General features: G+C 35.4%; 1 protein-coding gene across 10 annotated transcripts in view; it reads right to left on the bottom strand.

Annotated features, from left to right (window-relative positions):
* Nucleotides 1–12,997, bottom strand: part of abi1a (abl-interactor 1a) — a 53,133-nt gene that overhangs the window by 19,472 nt on the left and 20,664 nt on the right. For 6 of the 10 annotated variants that reach the window (XM_052595847.1, XM_052595850.1, XM_052595855.1 and 3 more), the window contains exons 3-4: nt 4,893–5,069; nt 757–771 (exon numbers count right to left, since the gene is read on the bottom strand). In XM_052595847.1, the coding sequence (XP_052451807.1) occupies nt 757–771; nt 4,893–5,069 (192 nt within the window). The remainder of the gene's footprint in view (nt 1–756; nt 772–4,892; nt 5,070–12,997) is intronic. The other 4 variants (XM_052595848.1, XM_052595851.1, XM_052595854.1 and 1 more) reach the window with 1 other exon arrangement.

The following is a 12,997-nucleotide window of genomic DNA, read 5'->3' as shown; positions in this document are numbered from 1 at the left end:
CACAATGGGACAACTAACGGTCTTTGACAATCTCAAAATGCTCAAATGAACCGTGCTGATATCAGTCTATCACATCATCTTATATACAAAAACCAGACATTAACTATGAAAATAAAGTGCAAACAAAAAAACAGAACTGATAACAATGTAAGAGAAACTAAATTTGTCTGGCATACCAAAATGTAATCACATAGACAACTGCGTATTTCTGTTGCATGTGTACTTGATTTAGTGTTAAAACGTGTAATAATCTTTCAGTGATACAGCTATTTCAGATCACTTTTGCAGTGGGATCGATCTACAACTACTGCACATGATGAGGTTACGAGGAAGGGATGAACACAGAAATATGAATATGTATCACAAGGGACGATTGAAACAGTTGATCAGTAATGAAGGTAGGGGTGCTCCGATCACGATCGGCCGATCGTTATGCGCATCTCTTCAGTAAAGCCGGTTTTCTAATCAGCGGTTAATTCCATCAGGTGCTTGATTTCACATAGAGCAGCTGTTACTACACAGAGCCGTTGTTAATAGAGAAGATGCGCAAATCCACTTCATTTTCAGCGCTTTTTGGCGCATTTTCTCAGTTAACAACGGCTCTGTGTAGTAACAGCTGCTCTATGTGAAATCAAGCACCTGATGGAATTAACCGCTGATTAGAAAACCGGCTTTAATGATGAGATGCGCATAACGATCGGCCGATCGTGATCGGAGCACCCCTAAATGAAGGGGTCATAGGACAAGTACACTTACCTTGGTTTTAAGCCACTAGCGTGGGCAGAAGAGAAAAGACAGTGATTTATAGAACAAAAAGAGGAAGAGAAAGAGAGAGAGCATGTCAAAAACCAGCATGTCTCAGTCTCAGAATATCTCCGCACCAGACATTCATTTCATCTCTCTGTCCACACCACAGGGCTCTTTTTAGACCGTATTATTTGGGTGTGACCTGTGGTATGTTGGTGTCATCTATGTGATTATCAGAAAAATGAATAATTTCAGGATACATGGTAAGAAGAATACAAACTTCTCTGTGAAGACAACTTAGTCCACTAACTCCAGAAAAACAGGTATCTTACCAAACAATAGCTGTGAGTACAGTGACTGTCCTGCACCACATGCACATTGGGGTATAACTAATGCACTGTCCCGTATGAGTAATGAGAGCAGAAGTAACCGGGACAATGCTCATAACTTAAGTAGGCAGAAAATAGAAATTATATAGTGTATAAAATCATTAACAAGTGACTATTTCAGCAATAAAGCTCTTGAAGGCAGGTTATACTGACTCTAAAAGCTGATGTTAGGCACAATTTTACAGCATACCTGCCCCAAACAAATAAATCAATCATAATATTATTAAGTAAAGAAACCAAACAAATACAGAATCTAGATAATAATAATACAAATAATAATAATAATAATAAATAATAACTATTAATAATTTATTAATAACTAAGCTGTTGAATTATTAGCTAATTGTGATAAATCACATCCAAAATAAAAGTTGTTTACTTGTAATTGGCATATGTTTATGTATAAATACTTTAAATACACAAACATGCATATAAATATTTAAGAAAAAAGGTTTATATTAATTTTTTTATAAGATAAATTATTTATTTGTAAATACGTGTAAATATTTTCAATATATAAATACTATGTGTGTGCAATTATATATACTGTACATAATAAATATTAAATATCAATAAATAGATGGATAAATAAGAACAACCAAATAAATAAATCAAATAATAAACAAAAGAAACAAAATAACTAAATAAACCAAATATTATATAAATTCTAAACAAATAAACAACCTAAAGAGATATATTCATATCAACAGATCGACCCTCTACACTGCGGGTAAATCAGTCGCACAGGGCGACTAAATTATGTCTAATATTAGCCAATGGGTAATAAATTCTCAAATTTTACTCGCTAGTGTGTGAGTTGGATGCTAAGTATAAGTTAAGCACAGATAATATTCATTCGCCAAACACTGACTGAGCACTTCAGAGTTTCACTCTCCATCACGTGATTTGTGCTGTTTTTCCATTCATCTGAATGGATGCGCAGCGCACCTGTATTTGACGTACCATAAACTCTAGTGTGAAGGTGCATGACTCGCTATCGCTTTATCTCACACACGCCCGCAGAGAGAGAGAGAGAGAGAGAGAGAGAGAGAGAGAGAGAGAGAGAGAGAGAGAGAATTGCGCTGATTTTAAACGATATTCTTTATTGTATTTTCCTGTCAAAATAACGGCATTACTTTGGAATTCTTCAACTTTTAAATAATGCCATTTTATTTGTGCTAATGCATAAACATCAATCTCATTGGCTGGCGCTCACCTATTATCGTCCGTTTTGATTTCAGCAAATTAGTTTGTGCAAATGCACAAAACTTGATTGATATTCATGAATCCAGCAGCTCATTAATCCTTAGAGGGTTTTATAGTTCTTATTAATAGAATTTGTATCATAATTATCTTATCAGTATTTATTTTTTTTTTCCAATTTTTATTTTTTTACAGAAACAATAAATGACCAAAAAAGCAGCACCACCAGTCCAGTTAAAATGTTCAGTTTCAATGACTAATATGCATTCAAACATGGTTATCAAGTTAATTTATATTACCAAAGTTCTATTATTATAGTTTATTATAATGCTTGACTGACTGATGTTAAAAGTGTACTTTCTGTAGATTCAGTCGGGCGAGTAAACTAAATAAAATCACTAGCCAATGGTGATTCAATAGTCAATGTGTCTGTAGAGGGCTGAGAGATAGAATGTTTGACTTAAAAATCTACACACAAATACATTCAGTTAATATTAGAAGAGCCCTATGGTGTCCACAATGCAGAAAATGTGGACAGAATCAAGTCATAATCATAATTTTTGATTAATACAATTTCATTAAAATGCATTAAAATGCAGTCCAAATGGAGTTAAATTTAATTCATACATATCACAACACATAGGAGATCCTAAACAGACAAGTTTCTGATCTAAGCAACCGTTAAGAATTTCCTTCAGCCAATAGAATGGTTTCGGGTTCAAAGGGCACAGGATTCTGGGTGAACTGAATCTTACACAACATCAGTTCCACGACCAGATACACAGATGTACATGTGGTGTTCATTTAGATCTCAGTGGAATCGGTAGAGAGTAAAATCCTGCCTGAGCCAGACAGAAATACGACTTAATTTATCACACTCTGACAGCGCCAAAATCCTCCACACGTTAGACTGCGAAAGCACTTAATGTTCACTGAAACAGATACACTAGTAGGCAAAAAATATATATAAAGGAAGTAAAATAAACTAGATAAAAAAACCTTTTGAAAACAGCGTCTGAGATCTCTTCTGCATTCCTGCGGCCGCTGACTAGACTGAGTATCAACTGCCATTGAAAATAAATCTCATCTTTTGCAAATACAGTCAGTTTGGCTGAAGATGCTGTAATTGCCCTGTCAGGTGAAGGTTATGGCTTCTCTTACTGAACGACAGCAATGCAACAGTGTAAAGGTGTAATAAAAGACTGCCAGGATATTCAGTGACAGCAGAACGCACAGGACACGCAGAAGAAAAGGTACAAAATCTGTCACTCGAACAGTACCTTTTCAAAAGGTGTAATAAGTGTAATATTAAGGCGCTAACATGTACTTTTAACATACTGTACTAATATGTAGCATAATGTAATAGTATGAACCCAGTAAGGGTCAATAAAGCACAAAAGTCTAACTTTTAAAAAAGTGACAATCCAGAACTGTGAATCAAACTAGGCTAATGATACATTTGAAACTTTGTAGTGGTAATTTACCCAAAATGTTCATTGTACTGCACAGGCCAAAAAAATAAATACAACGACACGAAACTAAACATATAAATGACATTTGTGTATTTTTCTAAACTACATATACACGCACACAAACAACTTCATATTCTTAATGCATCATAAGCTACCTTTCTTGAATAAAATAAAATAAAACAAAACTAACAAAAAAATAAATAAAAACATAACAAAAATCAACCATAATACTAATAAGAAATATTAAGGAGCAAATTAGCATATTAGACACTGAAGACTAAAATAATGACCATTTGAAAATCTACTCGAATACACAACAGTTATTTAAAAATTGTAATAAGATCTCAATATTACTGTTTTATTGTATTTTGTATCAAATAAAATGCAACTTTGGTGAGCACAAGAGGCAGTGATGTCATGTTTGTGTTACTGAAAAGTTGACATTAATAGTGATTTACTGTCAGTGGAAACAACTGGCTACACAAACAACCAGCAGCTCGATCTAACCCCAGTAAATGTAAACAGCACACACACTAATATTGATTATACATGAGGCACATCTAATAAACTCTCATAATCGATTGGCTGTTGGTTCACAGGAGTCATTTCAGCCCTACTCCTTCATGAACGCCCATCACACTCACATTCATCACTTCAGATAACACCGATGCATGCTGTCAATGCACTGAAAGGGCTGGAATGTGAACCGCATTGCTGGATTATATGTATATATTTTTTTGTTTTTTTAAACTCACTGCCTTCCTCTATAAACTACAGTAGAAAGGGGCGTAATTTGTGCCAATCAGCTTATTTCGTCCTTAACCTTCTTACTCCATTTTAAAGACAAAACTTACCACGCAGTGTTGACAATGTTAATGTCTGCTGGCAAACTCATTTTCAATGTTTCATTGTTGCAGCAATCAACTACAGGTACACCAAAGTCAGAAATATTCAACAGAATGTGAATCAAACTAGGCTAAACTTCCCATCTACTCTTGCTCAGATATATGGTCACACTTGAAAAACAGAGAAACAAGTTGGAAGCAATGAATATAGTTTTAAAAGACAGCAAATTATTTACCTTTACTCCATGGCCCACATCATCCAGAACTGTGTAGTCGATGGGCTTCCTGATGTACCTCACCGGCCGCTCAATGTTGCCCGGAGCGATGATCTTATGAGTCCTAGATGTGTTTTTATTCGTTGTCAGTATACCGATCTCTCGTCGGGCGACCTTCTCCTTATGGATGTCCACCGTCTAATGAAGATGCCAGAAAAGACAAAAACAAGATGAAAGAGTAGCCGGGTTTCCATCAAAAGCTGCACATTCGGATTATAGTTTTAAAACATTTACGAAAAAAGCGCCAATTCCATCCAACGAGTCACTTCCTGATAAACTGGCATTAAATATCACTAAGAAAAGTAGGAGAAGACGACGCCTCAGAGTGAGCAGACGAAACGCAATAAATGCGGTCATTGCTTTTGCAGGTGAATGCAGGGAACCGCAGACTTTGCTCCGGCATTTCAGAATGACAATAACAATTCAACAAAATCGGTCCGCTGGTTAGTCAGGTTATGCTGTCCCATAGCGCAAAGTAAGGGTGTGAATCACAGGATAGCTCACGATATGATACAAATCACGATACATGGCTCACAATACGATAATATCACGATACAGCGATTCTGAGATAATTGATATACTGCTAGACAAATCTATAATGATACACCATGATATCGGTCTATGAAAACAAAATGCCTGTGAAAAGGTTAAGTGCAAATGCATACTAAAAATACTAATTAACTAATTGACTCTCTACAATCTCTGATGAATTCCGTTGGGTTTTCTCTGTATTAGAGCTGTTTTGAACTTATTGTTTTGACGCATTCGTTACCTTGGACTAAAAAAAAAGTTTACAGGAGTTTTTGTTGCTATTGTTTTTGTTGTATTGTACTGAATCAAATTAGTAATCAATGAACTATTATTTTACCACTCTGCATGTATCCCCTGACATATGCATAATTGCATATACCCTCCACTACACCACTGTAGACACTCTTTGGAAAGAAGGTTGAAATGGCGCAGTTGCAATAAAAAAAATAAAAAAAAATTATATATATATATATATATATATATATATATATATATATATATATATATAGCGCCTTATTGTAGGAATATATTGGAGTAAATTGAAGTAATGTATTGTAATAAAATATTGATATTTGGCGCCAGATATTGATTCTCGAATCACATGGAGAACGATAACAATATATTGCCATATCGTCCCACCCCTTGAGCAAAGTCACATGACTTGTTTTGAATGCTCATGCATCATTTCTATTATTCACATCAACTCTTTTTCACACAAGTCAAACACCACCTCAAGCAAATAATTTTTTTTTTTCCAAATGAAGGGATTTCTTTTTCTTAATTTGCCATTTCCATCATTCATTCCTGAGGTGATACTTTAAAATGCACATAAAAAGAGGGTGATGGAAACATAGCTAGTGACAACAAGGTCAAGAATTCAGTCTTATCTGTTCACATACTAGTCAGAATCTTAACTGTTTTTAGTATAAAAGTCTGGGCTAAGTAAGATTTGTTTAAAAATTAAATTAACACTTATTAATATACACACATACTTAATTTATTAGTGACATTAAAGACGGTTATATTTATTATTTAAAAAATATTTCTACTTGTATAAATATTTACTGTTCAAAGAATCCTGCAAAAAATGTCACCATTTACACAAAAATATTAAGCGGCAAAAGTGTTTTTAACCAGAGCATGTTAATGTGAAATTCAGTTGGTGACGTGTTGGTGTTCAGTTTTAATGCTCGATGCTGAAGTTTTTTGTTTTTTCTTCAGCGGTGTGATTCACTGCAGTGTCTGTACCCTGCTGGGCAAGACAGCTCCGGGTGTTTTAAAGGAGCTTGTGAAGAAGTGAAACACTTTTGACCTTAAAGGGACACCATTAAAGAGAGGGAGAAAAAAAAAAACAACTAATGGTGTATAAAACAGCAGGCTGCCTATTTCTCAGACAAATAGGGAACAGAAATCATATGCTGTGTCTCAATTTGCCTACTTGTACTACATGTTATATGAAAGTGTGATGAAATCATTACATTAGGCTCAATACAAACTACAGTGAAAGTTTCAGCCACTGCAGCCATTTCTTTCCACATGTCTAAAACTGAAAACATTGTAATATTAGCCCAAAAAGTATACATAGATGCATACTAAGAAAAAAAAAAAAATCAACAAACACCAGAATAATGTATCATCCCGGATGATGATGTACAAACTTGTATTTTTTTTTTTTAAAGGACCCTTTTCAAAACCCCAATACTAATAAATAACAACAATGTTTATAATGCATGAATAAAGTCTGATAATAATTTGCGGCGTTCATAAATGTATATTACTTGTCAAATTGTGTCACATAGTTTTACATGCTTGCTGATTTGTTTATAATAACTTGATGTGGTTTTCAGAATTTTTGAGGACCTTATGTAATCTGTTTAATACTTTTCCCAAAATTTGGTGTCCATTTTAATTTTTCTGAAAAAAAAATAAATAAATAAATAAATAATATATATATATATATATAATATAAGTTAATTCCTTTTAAAGGAAATACTTCATTTATTTCCCCCCTAAATATAGTTATTCACACAGCTGTTCAAATTACATTGATGAAAAAAAAACTCAATTATGTAATATTCCCAATAAATTAAAAAAGGTTTAACAAATTATTTATTAATTAGTAGCAGTATTAGTACTTTAAGAAGAACATACTATTAAATACTAATGTGTTTGTGAATTTCTTCAAAACTGAACTTGTTTGGTTTGTAGTGAAGACCTACAGAGTTTCTGATTGCATTTGACAATAATCACAGACACTAGTCCATATTGTGTGTTTTGTGTCCATTTAACTTGATTAATTTCTTGACATTCCATGCTTCACAGCAAATGTCATTATTAGCACTATACAACTCGTGATTATGTACATGTTTTACACACAGCTGAAGTCACAGGCCTCTATGTTTTTGTTCAAAATCCAGGAGTTTTCAATGACCCTCTGACAGAACTCAGAACCTACTCTACAAAACACATTTCATCTTTAACATAAAACACACTGTGGAAACTGATCACATATAGTCATCAGAAGAGTATGAGAAAAATCCCTCATAATGGAATTATGGCATTGTATGAGAAGTTTGATTAATGGCTTGAAAATAAATATGCAGATTCAGTTCAGTTCATTCTGCCTACAGTACATTATATCTATCCAAAGGTCAAGATCACTGGCACAAAATGCTGACACAATGAATGGCTCTGAATAACTTGCACTCAGAAGTACTGAGAGGTTGCAGTACTCTCTCTAGCACACGGGAGACTCGGAGCAGATGCGCCAGGCCTCTTGTTGGAGATGAAAGACCAGCTGAGGATCCAATTCATTTCTCAAAGATGTGGTGTCAGAATAGGCTCCAGCTCCTATTCAACATCAGGAAGAAGGAGGCTTGTTTTCTTTTAAAGCAGATGCATTTAAAAGAAGTTTTCTCCTCATTACTTAGTCATCTCAAAAGACACTGGCACACTGATGCACTACTGACGTAATATTTGATACAGAAGCCCTTGATTTTCACACACACACACACACACACACACACACACACACACACACACACACACACACACACACACACACACACACACACACACACACACACACACACACACACACACACACACACACACACACACACACACACACACACACACAGCTGTGGAACTCCAAAAAATTGCCCGGAAAACTAAAATAGTGTCAAAAGTGCTTATTAAAAGTACAAATTAAATAAAATGTTAAAGGGGTCATATGATGTTGCTAAAAATAACATTATTTTGTGTATTTTGGTGAAATGTAATGTTTATGCGGTTTAAGGTTCACACATTGTTTTCCACATACTTTACATTTATTGTTTTTCCTCTTTGCCCCACCTCTCTGAAACGCATCGATTTTTACAAAGCATATCTTTCTGAAAAGCGAAGTGTACATTGATTGGCCAGCTATCCAGTGCTTTGTGATTGGCTGAATACCTCAAGTGTGTGACAGAAACGTTTCTCCCCTTCCCATGCTGTGAGGGCGTTTCCCAGCACGACAAGACAAAAACAATTAAACTAATTACAAACGAGGCATTTGTTGCATTAAGTGGGGACATAATTACTGATTACAAGTACGTATACAGGTTTTTTTACACATTGCATAAACAAAAAAAAATATGAGACAGGAAACAAGTGCTACTCTACACGGCTAAAAACTCATGTTTGAATCATCAGTGGCAAATTCTTTAAATGTGAAAACGTACTTACAGGCTGTGAGTCAGAAGCGCCAGATTGTCCTTGCAAAGTTTGAATCGCCCCACTTTATAGAAACAAACACCGGCACTGTAGCCTACTTTCCCAGTCCTCGTCCTCTGAAAAAATGCGCTGCACACATCTGAATACTTGGGTTGAACTGTTCTGGAACAGTGTTTTAAATACAACTTAACCACTGCTTTCTAGTTGTTATCTCTTTTGGAAGACCAAACAAAGTGGTTTCAACTTCACAGCGAAACACAGCATCCCCACAACTTGTCGGCAAGTGCAACAGCGAGAATAAAAGTTAATCTTTCTCTATGTGAACATTTAGTTGGCATTATGCAAATCTTCCCACATCGTGATGTAGACGTGGGGGTGTGTTAGAACTAGCCATTTTCGGTAGTTGTGGTTGTCTCTTAACTTTTATGAGGAATATCTCTTTGGATTTGAAACTTTAGTCTTTGCAACTTTACAGATCTTCTTCATGCACCAAAACCTTGTAACACTCCAAAGAGAAAGGAAAAATGTAAATCGCATCATATGACCCCTTTAAAAATAAAATGTAAAAAAATTGCCATGTTCATTACTAAATTGAGCAATAATCAGGGCTTTAGACTGTGACCAAAATGGTCGCATTTGCATAATTAGGTTCTGAAGCTAAAGTAAAAGAGTGCTCCTTAAATCAGAGAAGGTGAACATGTTGGTATTCTTGTGGTATAACATGCAAGTCCTGTCGCCGACAGCCACTTTAGTTCTACTTTCCTTTTTGTTTTCATTATGAAAAGCTTGTTTTTTTTCTAGATTCATTGGATTATATAATTATTTTCTCTTGTAAAAATGTGACAACAAAATTGCGAATTCGAAAGCGAAAGTATCGGAAACCCGGCTTATAATATAGCAAAAGAGAAACTCCTGTTCTCAAATCAAATTACAAATAATACTACAGATGAAAAAGAATGGGTTGAATGTTAATCATCAAAAACGTTATAGCATTTTACAGTAAAATTGCATATACAAATTACTAAATTACATATATGAAGTAACTGTCCGTTAAGTTGGTTAAGTTTTTACAATCTTTTTCTGTAAAAATTATACACCTAAATCAGGGTTAGCCAGCAGTATTCATACATCCACTTGAGAATTTAGTGTGCATGGACTGGAGTACACTGTAACAAAAAATAAATGAATAAAAAAAGTTTATTTGCTTTGTTTTTTTGATTTTTCCCAGTTGTAAATGTGGATGGACAAAAAATAGATGTTAGATGTTAGAAGTGCTGTAAGTGAAAAGCAGTTGCTCTTTTGGGGAGTGAGTGGAGCTCAACAATCAGCAGTGCAGCTGGCGTTGGGGAAGTGGGAGGGCAGCGCAAACTGACTTCATCTCCTTCCTGTGAGCCGAAATATAGACGTGCTGAAATGAGTTGCTACATATTGCACAATGTGTGCGGGTCCAGCTTTATCAAATGCCCTCAAAAAAATACAATGACGTGTGCCATTGTTTTGAATGCAAGAGCTTTCTCCTTGATTGATGAGGGCTAGGCTTGAGCAAAATGCCTTTTCTGGTTTCAAACTGGGAGTATTTCAGCATCATATGTTGAAGGCCAACACTGCTGCCAAAACAGATCACATGTACACTCTATGACATTCTCAGTCTTCCCTTGAGCCCTGAATGGCTTTCACACATTGCTAATCAGCATGTGGATCTAACTAATTACAAATCACAGCAGGTCATCTGAGTTTGGCAAGACTGTATCTGCTCTATAGTCTTTTGAAGCCAAACTTTTGAGAGTTGGCATAAAGTCTGGTCCACATTGCAGCTTATTCAGGCCAATAATCACTGACACTGATTAATATGTGAAACGACCAACCAAAGAACTTTTTTTTTTTTTTTTTTTAACTTGATATTTAGAATGGGTAAATCTGGAACCAAATATGCAAGAGCAAAATGTTTGCACAATTAAATCTAGTTTACTTTGCCCTCAAAACTCTTGAAAAATTTTCAAATATTCATTTTCACAAACCACACACACACAGGCAAATCCAGCTGCTATTTCTTCCATGGAAGTGTTCGTTGGCCCTCAAACCCAAGCAGATACATCTCTGTGTAAATCATTCATATAAAGAATTCTGGAGAAAATTTGTGTGCTCAATTTGGTACACCAGACTCCAGCACACAACATACAGCCAACCAATCGGAATTGAGCATTCTAAGAAAGTGCTTTATGTTTTCTTGTGCAGTAAGCAACACACAGTCTGTATATGTCTATGTACATGTTCTCTTTCAGTGATGCTCAAAAATGCTGCCTATCTAGGCAGCTTACTAGGTTTTGAAACAGCCGACTCTTGCTGAAGCAGAGATGATACACTGCACTGAACTTTTTTAATGCACAGAAACATTTTTGCGATATTCTAAACAGTTTTCATACGCATTAATAATGTTGTATTTAATTCCAAAGGAAAGGATTCACCAGTATAAGTGTATTAAAAAAAAACAAAAAAAAAACAATTGTGGTTGAGGGAACGTGGGGAAAAGTACCCTGTTCAACACTGTATCACTGCAAACTTTTACGCCGTCGACAAACGCACTGCGTTTTTTAATACATCGTTTTTACGCATCTCGTCACACCAGAGCTGTCAAACATGTGTAGCGATGCAATGTTGTTTCTACAAACAAAAATGAACTGTTTATTCAATTAATAGTTAGCTTTTTATGCCGTTAAAAACAATAAGATAAACACAAACTGTCAATATAATCTAAAATGTTGCAGAATGCTGAAGGAGAATGAACTTACTGGGTTTGCCAGAGACGTGACAGTATGCGGAAACTTGTGCGTGATAAATTCAACTCTTCACGCGATCTTGCATATCATGAGCGCGTGCTATAAAACGTACTGTAACCAACATAAAATATTACTCTGCCAGCGGCACTATCTTCAGCTACAAATACTTGGAACAATGCTGTCGTTTCAGTAAACAGTATGCTATTTTTATTTACCCACCATGGTGGCCGGTAAGTGAAGCGAGTTTGCCCGCCACAACACAAAATCACCCGCATTTGGCTGGTGGCGGGTGCTAATTTCCATCCCTGGCATTCATCAATGCACAAGAAAGAGACCTAAACTGAAAGTAGAAGCATAACCACAGTTTTGCAATTTTGGTTTTATGTTGATTAATCATGAGCTCTACATTTTACAGTTCGCAATCAATGCCTAATGAAATTATGCCTCGGACCTTGCATTAAAAGGATGCATCAAGACTCATTATGACCTTGAGGGGATCATGTGAAAGGCCTCTCACAGACACATATATATTTCAGTCTGGCAAGTACTCGGGGTTGATGTAACTGCACAGTTTTTAAATATAGATTCGCACATTTAATTTGATAATTTAATAAATTCATAGCTTGAATGAGAATCAATACTGTTATGATCATAAGCAGTTTCTCCTAAAATAATAATTGAACACAACAAGTACTTTCAATTTGTATAGAAAGTAGTGTGTTAGCTATGCAAAAAGGTTTTTTTCATCACCTTTCGAGAGAGAGTGTTGTCTTTCTCACAGATAAAAGCTGCATACATATAAAGGTGTTGAAATGGAAACTGTTGCACTGGGTTTATGACAGAATATATTTGAAGCACTTCTGAATACGAGTGTGTTGACATTAATAACTGAGCATTCAGAACATTTGACCTGACAGCCGTGTTATTACTGCATGTACTATTCACAGCCATCATGAACATTTTAAGCAGCCGCTATCAGCACTTCAGTCAGTACTAGGCTTCTAAAATCATTCTCTGTAATTATGAAACATTCTCAACAAAGCA

Source organism: Carassius gibelio, chromosome B24 (genome assembly GCF_023724105.1).
Source record: "Carassius gibelio isolate Cgi1373 ecotype wild population from Czech Republic chromosome B24, carGib1.2-hapl.c, whole genome shotgun sequence".
Lineage (NCBI taxonomy): Eukaryota > Metazoa > Chordata > Actinopteri > Cypriniformes > Cyprinidae > Carassius > Carassius gibelio.
This window is presented reverse-complemented; position numbering and strand designations above follow the sequence as displayed.